The sequence below is a fragment of the Vitis vinifera genome, chromosome 7 (assembly GCF_030704535.1).
Source record: "Vitis vinifera cultivar Pinot Noir 40024 chromosome 7, ASM3070453v1".
Lineage (NCBI taxonomy): Eukaryota > Viridiplantae > Streptophyta > Magnoliopsida > Vitales > Vitaceae > Vitis > Vitis vinifera.
In genome coordinates this window covers 27,393,392-27,408,106 of record NC_081811.1, presented here as the reverse complement: position 1 = coordinate 27,408,106, position 14,715 = coordinate 27,393,392, and the positions used below count along the sequence as shown (strand labels likewise).

General features: G+C 32.4%; 2 protein-coding genes and 1 long non-coding RNA gene across 3 annotated transcripts; all 3 read right to left on the bottom strand.

Moving 5' to 3' along the window:
• Positions 1-205: 205 nt before the first annotated feature.
• Positions 206-3,880, bottom strand: LOC132254104 (ubiquitin-like-specific protease ESD4). The gene is made up of 8 exons (XM_059738687.1): positions 3,619-3,880; positions 3,284-3,523; positions 2,103-2,222; positions 1,484-2,001; positions 1,311-1,395; positions 1,119-1,214; positions 621-1,015; positions 206-535 (listed from the first exon to the last, which is right to left on the bottom strand). The coding sequence occupies exons 2-8, from the start codon at positions 3,431-3,433 to the stop codon at positions 391-393; spliced, it is 1,509 nt and encodes a 502-aa protein (XP_059594670.1). The 5' UTR covers positions 3,434-3,523; positions 3,619-3,880; the 3' UTR covers positions 206-390.
• A 128-nt stretch (positions 3,881-4,008) lies between these two features.
• On the bottom strand, positions 4,009-5,845 carry LOC132254105 (uncharacterized). The gene is made up of 3 exons (XR_009466256.1): positions 5,504-5,845; positions 5,191-5,340; positions 4,009-4,531 (listed from the first exon to the last, which is right to left on the bottom strand). It is a non-coding gene; the product is annotated as an uncharacterized LOC132254105 (long non-coding RNA).
• Positions 5,846-7,380: 1,535 nt separating this feature from the next.
• On the bottom strand, positions 7,381-9,408 carry LOC100259298 (triacylglycerol lipase OBL1). Its single transcript, XM_002277787.4, has 4 exons — positions 9,096-9,408; positions 8,528-8,721; positions 8,332-8,365; positions 7,381-8,246 (listed from the first exon to the last, which is right to left on the bottom strand). The coding sequence occupies exons 1-4, from the start codon at positions 9,406-9,408 to the stop codon at positions 7,381-7,383; spliced, it is 1,407 nt and encodes a 468-aa protein (XP_002277823.3).
• Between the last annotated feature and the right edge of the window lie 5,307 nt (positions 9,409-14,715).

The window sequence follows — 14,715 nt, the reverse complement described above, 5'->3', positions numbered from 1 at the left end:
ACACAACTTCTTATGAGTCTATAGAAGATCAACTTGATACCTGTTAAGTCCAGATTAAATATGTTATTCTGGAATAGATTTCGACTTAATATCTGTCAAGTTTGTTCACAGTTAACTTGATAGTAGTTAAGTTCATGTGTTCTATTAAGACTGTGGACTTAATTACCTTCAAGTTTGTACCCATAACAACTTGACAACATTGAAGTTTAGTTTAAAAGGTCAATTGTATACATAACTATCGAACAACATTCATCAAAATATCCAAGTAGATATATCAACCTGTCCAACTACATTTATCAAAATGCCTAACTACATATATGAAGCTATCCAATTACATATAACAAACCATCCAACTACATTATCAAAATGTGAAATATCAACATGAATTCATTACATAGGCAAGTATTTCATATAAAATAACTCTGCTGCCATCTTTTCCCGAAACCAGTCCATTCGTGCACTTGTTAATGACTTCAATGGATGGTTGTGCATTAAGTATTCAGCATATTTGATAACAAACATGCCACAATCACCACTGCATGGTACACAAATAATCAATGTTAGGGCTATTATTAAAGATTAAGTGTATAAGTTATGAAAGTAAATTTAAGATCACTTACTCATTTTCCTGTTGAGGAATATCTTGCAGCCGTTCAATTTCCCATTCTTGGTAGTTAACTTTTGTGTCACCATGAAAACCATAATATGCTATTGCATTCAATATATGCGGCAACAATTTGGCTAATGGTTTAATGGCAACTTGCAATCTTGCATTATTATTGATGCCCATCAATGAGTCATATACGTATATAATCCTTCGATGAAGGTGGACAACTCCTAATACCCAGTGACTAGCCCGAACATTGATAGGGACATACACAATGTCAACATCAGGCCATTTGACAGAATAAAGAGGCTGCAAACCATTGGCATAATCAATAAGGATGTCATTCTCTAGTAATTTGAATTGGTTCCACTTCTTGCCATGCTTAATCCATCTTGCTTGAGCATTTTGCTACATAGAATAAAGTTAATATACATAAATAAATAACCAAGATCATAAGATTCATTATTACAAAAAAATTAAAAATGTTAACTAAAATTCAAACTACACATACCCAAAACATAGTATCCACTGTGGTAAACTTTTGGGAAAAAAGATGAGGATTTTCTATTCGCCGCTTCCGGAAAAAGAAGAAGGCAACATCAATGTGCTAACAATTACAATAAAGTAAATTAGTTATATTATTTGGTTGTAAGCTGAACATAATAATAAATAAAAATAAAAACAAAATGCATCATTTACAAACCGTGTCAGCAAGCCATGAACCATGATTAGACAGTGATTGAAACCATTTTTTATCTATATGCATGTAGTCAATGTCAATTGTGGACCTTTGACATATAAAAAAAAATAAAAACATTAGTAATTTTATAACTTGTGAAGAACACAAATTTACAAGTATGGATGTATACAACTTACCCTTGGTCATCACTCATCCACTTTTGAAAGGACTCTAATGCTTCTTCAGAGATTGGATGCAAAGGATCAAATGAAGTTAATGGTTTCTCAATCTCTTTTCTTAGTTTCTTTCTCTTGGTGGGATCTGTAAAAGGGTGCTGTAAGATATGAGACTTTTTAATCTCACGCCTTCGCTTAAAAATGGCAGGAGATAGATGGTGAGGTATGACATAAACTGAAAACTCGCCCGACATAGTTGGGGTACCAAACAACTTGGCAATATCAATAACTGGATCATCAATAGAGTAGTCATCTTTCAACTCTTTAGTCATGTGTTTTTCTGCAAGCTGAAGGTTTCTAGAAGCTTCCATATCAATGTTCACATCCATGGGAATGTCATTTCTCTCCACTTCATCATCTGTAACATCCTCAAAAATTCCAGTCTGGAAATCAAAGCCCATATTGTTATCATTTTCTTTTGTACTAGATTTTCTGAATCTAGTGTCATGCATACCGTGTTCCTCATTCGAACTCTTAACCTAAAATTGCATACACCACCCAATAATAATAAATATGAGAAAACACAAATGTCAAAACATTGAAGTATTAGAAAATTTAAACAAGTAAACATGTCACTAACTTCTAATAAAAGTTGTTTCAATTCATCCATCTTCAAGTTGAGTCCTTCAATTTCTTTCTTTAGATGATTGAAATTTAACTCTGAGCTTTGTCTGAATTTCACAAACTCCATCCATAATTTCTGCACATATTGCACATAAATGAAATAAAAATTTAACACTTACAATATTTATATATATATTATGACAAGTTTGTTCACTTTGTGATTACTACCAAAAAGTGCTATTTTGTAGACCTAATTATAATGGTTTTAAGCACCTTTGAGTAGTAATCATATTCATTTAACCCAATTAATTCATTAAGGTCCTTAGTAATTGGTTTTAACCATTTTGTGGCAAGTTTACATGTTTTTATCAGCTTATGAACCAATTCAAGCATGCCAATTGTTGGAGGAGCTACTTGGGCGAGTTAAGCAAGGATTTTGTACGTTTATAGGCTTGAATTTCAAGTGGAAACACGAGCACAAGCAATGGAGAAGAGGAAAACAGAGTGAAGAAAACAGCTGCAGTCTTCTTTCGCACTTTTGAGGCACTTCCCGAAGTCCAATTTTTTCATGTTATATACCATTTGAAAGCTTAGGAAGTCAAGAATCCAACGCTTCAAACCGTGTATGATTTGGAGCTGAAATGAGGAAGATATGGCATTCGGAAGACAACTGCATCATGTCAAATGGCCAATTTCGCAAGGTGAATTTCACATTGCGAAAATTTCGCAAGGTGAATTTCACATTGCGAAAATTTCGCAATGGGATTTTCTTCATGGTGCGAAATTTTGCCATTTCGCACCATGAAGAGCCACATTGCGAAAATTTCGCAAGGGGATTTTCTTCATGGTGCGAAATTTTGCCATTTCGCACTATGAAGAAACACATTGCGAAAATTTCGCAAGGAGGATTAGGCACATTGCGAAATTCCTTTGAATCCCCTGTTTTGAGACATTGTTGATGTTATTCCACTACCGGTTCTCCAAGATATTTTGCTTGATTTTTAGCTTTGTAAATACCTATTTTACCCTTGTAATCAACCAATGAATAGGTTGCTTTTGTAATAGCTCTTGTTTATTTATAGTTAAGGTCAGGTTCCACATGTTAATTATGGAATGAACATCTTATATTAAATAAAGTACCAAAAAAAAAAAAACATGCATGCATTATTTATGATGGCTAAGTTTAGTTTAAGTTACCTCTATTGATGGGGTGATTGCATCATTTGTTGTTTCTTCTGCCATTGCAGCAGTAGCAGCAGCAACATATGAAGCAGTGTCAGATGAGCTTTTTTCATGCCTTAAGTCATCATTCTTGGCATCTTGTGAGGCATTTGATTGGTACAACATTTTTGCTGAAGCTCCTTGTTTATCTACATGCTTGTAATAGTCTTGTTGTTGCTCCTCTAAAGTGGGTGTTAGAAGCGAATGAAAAGTTAACTACAAAGTCCAAATCAAATATAATTATTAATAAACAACAATACAATAATATTTATAATTGCATTCTTAAAATGTAAAGGTAAAGAATTACTTACATGAGGCTCTAGAAATACATTTTCAACCTCAGTAGACCTTGGAGCACTTGTTGCACTCCAATTTAATATTCGAGGATACCTCTCAGATACACGAGTGACATATTTCAATCCAATAAGTGGAATAGCCTCGTATGCCCAAACCTGGAATGCATATGGAAATCCAACAAGACTATATGCTTCAACTGCAGCTTCTCCCTTTGTTTTCTTTTTATCTTGGTATTTGGATACCCGGTTCTCCAAAGCTCTTTGCAAACCAAATAGTGTCCTCTCATAACAAATCCCCCCCCCCCCATGGATACTTGTTAAAAGCCTCCAAATTATCAACCAAAGCAACCCATTCCATATCTATCAAATTTTTTCCTTCTTTCCCAAATAAAACATGCTCTAAAAAATACAAAAGTGCCAACTTTATCACCTCTTCATCTTCAAATCCTTTTTTTTTATTTTTCTTATTCTTTTTCTTTTTCTTTTCCTCTCCTAAAGAAAGAAAAACTTTCTCCAACTCATCATTACGCAGCTTGTTTTCTCCTTTAAAGTATGTGTCCCTTATTCGTAATGATTTTTTATCACATTTTGTAATAGGACCAAAACTCAAGCCCGTAATCAATGCAAACTCTTCTTTACTAAATCTTAAGCCCTTTGACTTTAATAAAATCCATATTTCATTGTCTTTTTTGGTTTCATATTGACGTAACAACAATTGATGAACAATTTGGGCTGAAAATCTAAGTTCGGGAAGGAGTAAAAAATGACCAAAACATGATTTTCTAAACATCTCCAATTGTGGTTCAGTCAATTTCTTCTTAATATTTTCAATGGCTACCAAGTGAGACAAACATGCAATTTTTCCAGGAAAGTACTCCTCTTTAGATATTTTAGATATAAAAGATAGGAGAGGAGGAGGAATGTCAATCTGCAAAATAATAACAAATTGTAAAAATATCAATATAAATTGAGCAAAATTATATTACCAAACTTATCCAACTATGTTAAATCCATCATTTTGTATTACTTCTTAACATAGACTTTATTTTCCTATTATTTAAGGATGTCATGTCAAATGCTAATATTCTAAAGATATTATTTTACTAATGCAATTGAAGCTATTATATTTTAGTAAGTTGCAGCTACAAAAAATTGGAGACATTATTCTAGTGTTTATTGAAATTTGAAACAAAACAAAACCATTTTGAAATTGCAACCTGACAATGAACTTGATAGCAGTTAAGTTCAGTTTCTTCTTAACATATATATTTAAATCAAAATTCTAAATATTTGGATAAAATAATTTCACAAAAATTATATTCAAATACGTTATAAATTCATAACAAATAACTTCATTACACAAAATTTCAAAACCTTTTGATGGTAAACTTGATAGTAGTTAAGTTTAGTTTTTTCTAATAATTCAAATATTGCTTTAAACCTTGGACTATAACCTCACTGAGAAAATTTCCAACAATTAGATTATCAATTCATGAAAAATAAATTCACAAAAAAAAATCTATTAAAAATGATAAAATTAAAAAAAAAATTAAAAATCAAAATTTCAAGTAGACAATTAATGCTTACTGAATCAGTTGATTTCTTCTCATTTTCTGATGACGATGAAGAGGTTTCAAAACCTGGCTTTCTTTCACTTCTCTTTTTTCCCAAAATTTTATACCTCTTCTGTTTCGTATTTTTCATCACAGAATTTTTTTCTTCCTCCATTTTCATGAACTAAATCAACACACAATATCAGAAAGATGAAAAATCGGGTTTGATTAAAAGAAAAAAATAAGAACCAAAATAAGACACTTAGGGTTTCTTCTCATTTCATGGATGAAGATTCATATATACAGTTCGAAAAACCAAAATCAAAGAATGAAACAGTGAAACTTACTTTCTGTTTTTTCTTTGTATTGTGTTGCCTTTTTGTTCTCTTGCAATAAACGGAAAAATCCTTCGTGATTTCTTTCTCGCATGTTAACAGATGGAACAAATGGGTTTGCAGGGTAACGAAGAGACACAATACAAGAGAAAATTGGAGTTGGAGGGAAAAAGGGTAACGAAGAGACACAATACAAGAGAAAATTGGAGTTGGAGGGAAAAAGGGCTGAAAAAGATAACTGAGGGGGTGAGGGGGTATTTTTGTCCGAATTGGGTCATTTTTGAGACCTAAATAAGTAAAGGGTTAGTTTTGCAATATTGAGGGATTTTTGTCCCTTTTAATCGGTTATCCCATTTTTTTGGGAAAACTGATCAGAAGGGACAAAAATCCCTCAATATTGTAAAACTAACCCTCCACTTTTAATAGCCTCTAAAATGGTCCGATCTGGACAAAAATACCCCTCAGCTACATCAACTCCTTTTTCCCTCCCATTCTAATTTTATTTCCCTCCATTCACCTCCTTTTTAATGGGTTTGCAGGGTAACGAAGAGACACAATACAAGAGAAAATTGGAGTTGGAGGGAAAAAGGGCTGAAAAAGATAACTGAGGGGGTGAGGGGGTATTTTTGTCCGAATTGGGTCATTTTTGAGACCTAAATAAGTAAAGGGTTAGTTTTGCAATATTGAGGGATTTTTGTCCCTTTTAATCGGTTATCCCTAAATTTTTTATCTTTTCCCCTTTCATGACTATCAAAACACCTTTATTGATATTTATGGAAAAACACAAAAAATAAAATAAACTACATATAAAGGTACATGAATTTTAATATGGTTCAACCAATCAAATCTATCTCAATGGATGAAAGAGAAAATTTTGATATATGATAGAAAATGTTATAAAAAATATAAAGAAATATAATTATTATATTTCAAAACATTCCACTTTTTTCATTTTTTATCTTTACCTTGAATTATTAATCCCTTCGCTCTATTAGATATTTTTCATTCTTCCTCACATTTACACCTTAATGAGCCCTTTTTTATTAATTCGTTTTATTTTATTTTATCTAAAAAAATTAATTATAATTACATATAAATTTAACAAATATTCTATATAATATTCCTTTAATATATATATATATATATATATATATATATATATATATATATATATATATATTGGGATAGGAATTTGATACACTTTAATTTCAACAGACTTGAACGTTTGTAGATTTTTCCATAAATAGGTGCTCCATCAACTATTCATGCATGCTAGTACAAAACCCCCAACTGAACTCAACTTGAATAATAATATCATTCTTCATTAATATCAATAGAAATTGTTCTTCATTAACTACACTAATGAACTTAATTTTCTGAGCCGAGTAGAGACTCAGGGACATTGTTACTGTGCTGGGATTTGGTGTGGAAGCAATGAAGCTGAGGATCCCAAGCGAGTAGAATTGACATAATCTTGGGGGCCATGAGCTGATACACCTGGGACTATAAGTCCCAACACCCTAAAGACTCTGAGGAGCCACCCTTCTGTATACTCCTTTCCCTTTAAATGGGCAATAATGAAGCTTCTTATCAACTCCCACACGGCATTCAAAGTTTTAGGTATGGCCATCAATGGAGAGAAGTAGTTCTTGTTCGGTTCTTCTGCAACAATCTGTAAACAAAGGACAACGGTAATCGCTTCTATGAGTTAGTCTTTGCTTCATTATGCAACTTACAATAATTTTTGAATTATTACAGATAAAGCTCGATTATTAATGGAAAATAAGGCATCAAATAACAATGAACTACGGGTGACCCAACAACAACTTGGATTGCTGTTGCACCTTGGATTAAACACTCGGCTTCAAAGAATCAAAGGGTTTATTAATTTACAGCTCATGGCCTATTGGTAGGAGTTTAATTAATTCATATTTTTCCTGGAAATAGAAACACAGGAGAGATGGTGGAGTCTGTTTCAACCATGGTGCTGCATGCATGGCACTATGGTTGGATCTTTTTGAGTGATCAGCTTGGCCATGTCTGATATGGAGCCCATTGAATTCCACGAACAGTTCATATGATGGTGAAATATTGAATGTAGAGAAGTTTGAATAAAATGTGTCTAGGAGAAAGAAGCTTACCTTTCCTTCATAGATGCTGTTATAGTAGACGCATGTGCCAAAGTGCTTGAACATAAGCGCCTTGTCATCGTAGGGCAACCTGGGCACCAAATCATTACAGTAAACGAACCTGAAATATGGAATATTGTGCTCTTTCAGCTTCTTTGTCGTGAACTCCCCAAATTTCTGATCTCCAACCCGGGGTTGTCCAAAGGAATATACACCCCGGAGCCTCTTCAACATCCACGTCTCCTCGTGCAATGCCAAAACTGCCGGAAAGAGGATTGCCAGAGCCGCACCTAAGCTGTGACCAGTCACTAAAAATTTTGTTTCACCGTTTGCCTGCAAGCGTTCCCTCAGCATTTTCCGAATGGCGTAGTAAGCCACCGGCGGGTGACTATCATCCTGTTTAATATCCTTAGGCCAACCTAGGTTATTTTGTAGGCCTAGAGCTTTCATAAATCCCCCATGAATCTTTCCCACACCCGGGATTTCATACCAGGAGATATCAAAGTCAGTACACCATGCATCTGCATCGAATGCTTCAGTACCTCTAAAGGTCACAACTATTGTATCGCTGTCAACATTTTTATCATGAAGTATGAATGCTTGTGTTGTTGCTTTATCTTGATAATCTGAGAAACAATTGATTCGTGTATGAGAATGAAACCATGGCAATTAATGGAAATATATATATAGATAAGAATTGGATTTTCTTACCATTCCAAAAATCAAAAGATCCCAAAAATTCCATCTGCAAATCATCATAAATTTTATATCAAATTCTAGATCACTCAACAAAATCTCCCCCAAAAGGCCTCGTATGAGTTATACAAGTAGAACCTTGGATGGCCTATACAGATTTGAAAGGAACGTGAAAAGGTAAAATAAAGGCAAAAAATGGAAATCATTATACCTTCCATTGATCTTCCACTGTAGTTTTGATATAGGCTTTATTCTCATAAGCTATCTTAGCACACATCATAGAAAGTGCTGCATGGTATTTGCTATCTCCTGGTTCGATGCTCTTGTCTAACTCCACTCGCTTGTCTAGATGTCCACAGCTCGATGAGAAAGTCGGAGATGTTTTGTCCGGCCATTGGATTTTCCCTATACAACATTATTCTATCCACATTTAGTCTTTGAATAGACAAACAAAATTGATCCATTTTGCTGTGAGAACCCCTTTAATTAAAAGCCTCATTTAGTGTCAAAATTAAACTACTTGTGCAGTATAGAATAGGAAAGCAATTCTTGAGGAAAAACCAGAAAGTCCGAGCTGTAAAGACGAGTAAGGGGTTCAGAAAGGCCAAGTTGATATGGCTTATCATGGATAATAACACACAAAAACTCCATAGAATTGCATACCTAACTACATGTCTAATATACAGGGTGAGATGGTAGATATGTCTACACATTATCAGAGAATTTGAAGAAAAAGAAAATCAAACCAGATCATGGAGATCAACAATGAAATCACTGACCTCTTAAATAATTGAGCAAGAGCATGCCAAAGCCGCCATTAGTGGAGCAAAGGTTCAACCCCATCTCAAACGCTGATCCGAACCATGACAATGGCTTTGCCACAAACTGCAGAAGCTTTTGTGCCAAGATGGAGATGAATATGATCCATCTACGCTCGAAATTCGAATCAGCACCCTCCTGGCAGTCTACAAATGCTCTCTTTTCTATGCCACCCGGGAACAAGATGCGAATGAGTTCATAGAAACTCAGTTTCTCTGGTATCAACAACGTGTAGTCGCTGGAGAACTCCTTGTTGCATTTCTTAGTAGTCATGGCAAGGTTGTTGCAGAAAGGAAAGAAGAAAGTGGGATGATGAGATAATTTTTTTCTTGCCTCAACGTAACCTTTAGAAGCCATATTTATAAACATGAGCCCGGCATTCACTCAAAAGAAAATAGTAACATTGGCGGTTTCACGATTAAGCAGGTCTCACGCGTGTTTCCAAATCCTAAATTAAGTAAGTCTACTTTCCATACTCTAACCATGCATTATTTGTAATACATAATTGTTCTTTCTTTTTTGAGTTGGCTTCTCAGTCAGAAAGAGACCCTCTTAATTTCCTTTTACGAAGAGCTCTTCCTTTGAGACTGCTTTAAACTTTTCAGGGTTTCACCACTCGAAATGTATTTTGACTATTGTCATCAGGATAGTCTTCAGAAATTCGGGAAAAACTAAAAAGTAGCATTTTCCTTGCTCCTTTCCAGCACAACTTTTGCTTTAGACAATGAAGAAATTCACAATTGGCTTGCTTGGTGAGAAGCTGCTTCGAATTCAGTCTCTCAGCAATGATGAATGAATTCGTGAAGCATGCATTCCTTCTTTCAACTTGGATGGATTTTAATTAATGCCGGTTTCTGTGCCATAAATCTTCCATCCACATTCTTCCTCAAGGGGCTATAAGTTTGATTCACCTCCATAAAAAAGAAGTACCTCCAAACCAAACCACCGACAAGTAATTAGAAGAAAACCCCGCATTCGAAAATGTTTGCATAAAACTGTTGCAAACAAAAAAAAAAAAAAAAGGTAAAAATCATGATTTCAGGACATGTTAAGCTGTCAACCCTACAGAAAAAGGAAAGATGCTGATGAAATCTGTAAAAATGAAAAACACATGTAGACCCTGTAGAAAGGAAAGACACCTGATAAGAAACTTCCCAAGAAAACCCATGAATAAAACACCATAAACACCTTCTTCCGACCAAAACGAAAGATAAGTCATCCAATATTAAAGTCCAATGTGCTAACACAATTTAAGAGTTCATTTATTGTAGGAGTGTTGGATAAAATTTAAGAAATATTTTTAAAATTTTGAAAAATTATTAATAACTTTTTTTAGAGAAATGTTACATGGTCTTGTAGGAGATTCTCTTACCAAAAATACTTCAAGTAAAATCACTCTCGAACCATTTCTAAAGCCTCTTTGGATCTTTCACAACATATTTTTAAAGAAGGAGATAAATTTAGAAAATAATGATTGAAGTATCTTAAGAAAAATTTATCATTTTCACTTCAGCTTCATCGTTAGGTCATTAAAAAATTCAAGATCGTTTTTATGTAATCTTGATTTAAATAGCATCTTTGAATTCTTTGGTTATACGGGCCACCTAATATGACTTGCACTAGTAAAAATATGATTGATAAGGATGTGTTATAATATACCTAAGATGCATAGCCATTGCTGCATAAAAATAATGAATATCCCAATTTATTTTCTTATATGAAGTTTTGTTTTTGAATTTAAGTTTTATTTATTTTTTTTGTATATTTAGTTTTAGCTTAACAAAATTTTAAAATATTTTTACTTAATTTTTGATGTTTTAATGACACTTATGTTACCTTCTATTTAAATTTTAAGAAAAAAGTCCAATTTAGGATATAATATATGAAAAATAATTTTAAAAATTGAAAACATATTTGATAAATTTTTGTTGAAAATAATTTTTTGAGAATTTTTTTTCAAAATAGATTATTTTTTAAAACAGTCTAATATTGTTTTTTAAGTATTTTTTTAAGAATATTTGAAAACTTTTCTATTATATATATAAAAAAAATTACCTTTCATAGAGTCCTCAAACAGAATTTTATTTCCAAAAACAACTAAAAGTTTATTTCAAAAAATAGTTTTTTTGAGAATTGTTTTGAAATCTCTCGTTTTTAATGTATTTTTTCATTGTGCACACTAAATGCATTCTACAAAAAATTTGAAAAAAGAAAAGGGAAAAGAGAAGCTTTTGACCGGAGGTGCATATGTACGTATGCCACGTTTTTAATATATTGATGGCATTATTCGTGCTTGTAATTATCTTTGTTATAGTTATGGTCATATTTTTCATCACTAAACATATGACGTGTTCAAATGATGCATGCAAGTATTTAGTACAATGGAAAAAGTGTTTTTCACACACCCATATAAAAATAATTTAAATTTAATATATTTATCAAGTAAATATAATATTTAAGGTAGTTAAAAATAGTATTTATATTATTAAAAAATAGTATTTGATTGATCAAAAGCACAAAAAACACATGAAATGCTAATTATTTATAGATATTTGCTTAAAATTTATATTTTATAAACTTGAGTTCCTACTATTTTTTTATTATATAAGTATATGGAAATACATTTTTGGCTAGATTAATAAAGAAAATATAAGAGACCTATTTAACAAGTGTTTTTAATAACAATTTTTTGTTCTTTAAAATAAAATAAAAAATATAAGAAAATAAATTTGATAGCCAAAAATATATTTTCAGTTTTCTATTCTTAAAAATAGAAAATATAGTATTTTCAAATAACAATTTTTAGTTATCTTCAATTGTTTTCACTTATTTTTTTTAAAAAATAATTATATAAACATGTAGAACGATTAAAAATATAATACTAGATATAAAAATTATTTTTAAAACATATTTAAAAATGTTTTAAGTTCTCAAACAGATTTGTTCTAAAAAACATTAGAGAATAGTTTTTAAAAAACTGTTTTACATAACTATTTTCGAAAACAGTTATCATACATGGTCAAGATATTTCTAATGTGGTTTAATAATCATTATGAACCCTATGTTCATAGAATGTACCAAAACTAAAAAAATTCATTAATCAAATAAGAAAGAATAATTACAATGATGAAGACTCTTTTTCTTCTCTAAATTGTAAGAGCACTCTTATTTTTATTTATTTATTTTATTTGAAGTGAAGAAAAATCTACTAAAGAAAGGAAGGATTGTAAGAGAAGCAAAAGTTATCTCATAATGTTAGCTATGGATCAACAATCGGCTTCTACTTGTGACTTCTAAGAACCGTGAAAGAAGATGTTTTAAATATAATCTTTGGTATTGTAGTGGTATATAAGATATGAAACTTCTCTTGCATAGCAATTACTCCCCATTACAATGAAATAATCCAAAAAAAAAAAAATCAATTTTAAACTAAGACAAAGTTTTCCGAATCAATCATAACTTAGGACAAAGGTATGAAAATTTTAAATTTACTATACTTACTAAATAGTCTTAATCTTCTTTTAATTAATTCATATCAGTTCTTGAAGGATATAAATAATCACTTATAGTCAAAAAAAAAAAACGAAAGTATTCCTAGAACATGCACAAGTGGTTTTTTTTTTAACATGGGGTATGATTGAAATGGTTAGGGGGTAGTGGAAATTTCGATTTACAGGAAAGAAGTCTCACCATTGCTAAAAGTTCCAATGCTCAAGCTAAAAATCAAAATACTGGTAATAATTTTGTCTATCATACTCATTCTTAATTATCCTTTTGTCTAAGAGAAGGTAACTTTGGTCATTCTTGCAATTCGATATGTTCTCACACATTTTTAAGTTGTTGATAAAACGTTGATTAAGAGAGGATTTATTGAATAAGTTTTCAGATCTATGCCTATGCAATCACAAAAATCTCTAAGAAATTTTGACATTTTAGCACACAAAAATAATTCATCTTTAAAATGTGATAACTTGTCATGTGACATCATAAAAAATAATAATATTCATTAGTATTGTTTTAATAATATTATAAAAAAATTAATTACTATATTATTAATGATAATAATGAATATTATTGTTTTAATAATATTTAAAATTAAATACTATATTTGTTCAAAAAGTAATTCTGGGAAAATTATAAAGAAATTTGATTACCTTATTCAGTTGCTAGCCTTACGACCTAAACAGGCTGGAATGGGACTGGGCTGTGCTCATGGTTACCAAAGATACTCTGTTTCTGGCTGGGCCTGAAGCTTCAAGCCGTTATCCAGCTTGGAGTTAAAACTGAGCTCGGTGGATCAAGAACCAGCCCATCTAACCCAACATTGAGAGTGAATTTAGCCTTGCATAGAATGGATTGATTTAAGACCAAAACTTTATCAGCAATTTTATTTTATTTTTTTTGAGTTGGGCATATGAAGTGTTCTTATACTGGGCTTCAGAAGTGATTTGACAAGTTTTTGTTACTTCTCCCATGTCTTTAACTTGCTTTCCCATAAAGATTTGGAACTGCCATTTTTTTTTCTTTTAAAAGCAATAAATAAATAAATAAAAGGGGACTATTTTAAGTTATTTGGGAAACCAACAAGCCCATTCCATGATTCTTTCAGTGTATTTCACTGAGATCCAGTTACATTCAAATTCATCCCACCTAGCATAAGGGACAAATGAAGGAAGAATTTTGGGTGTTAGATATATGGACTTGCCTTCCACCTGCCCCTTTAAAAGTGGGAGTCTTCTGCCAAAATCTAATCCAACCCACCAACCAACTCATCCCATTGTGTCTTTTCATATTATATATCTATTAAAACTCAAACATTTTAGGGCCCATTTCACCATATCCTCCTTTATGGTCGCACCACCCCTAACTTTAAGTGCACCTCCCTCACTGTTCTTTCACCGTTTCTAGCGGTTTCTCCAACAAAAGGAGGAGAACAACCACTTAAACACACAGTCAAGCTTCTCTAGCAAGGACATGTTTTATCTGTACCTCTACCCAATCATGTATATATATACATGTGGGTTAGTTCTGTCAGTAATTTTTGGCTGTTGGAGTGTAGTTATTTCACCTTTTTACTCTGGCAATGGAATATCAAATGGCTAGAAGTCTTGGGTTTAAACCATTTATTCCGTGTCACAAAGAACATGAGAACTTATCCCATCACAGAGAACAAATGAATGAGCAGATAGAAAAGAAAAGAAAAGAAAAGAAAAGAAAAATGTCAGACTTTGATACATTGCACTTGTGGGGTGGAAGAGGCAGTGCCCTAATCCCATGAAAAGGGGAGTCCCCCTCTCTACTGTAATAATAAAAGCCTGTATATGGGTCTATGGGGATGTTGGAGCCTTAGTGGTCTGTCTCACATGGGTCTTTTTTGCTAGATGTGGTTTGACCATTTCTTTAAATATTTTCTCCCCTTCTCATTTTGATATTTGTTTATGATCCTTGAAATTGATATGAATGACATGAATGAATTAATGGCTTTTGGTGAGGCATGATCCTTGAGACATGAACACTCCTATCATTCGACCCTGCCTCAGGAGGCAACCTACCCTTCCTTTTGGCTTCCTTTTTTTTAAT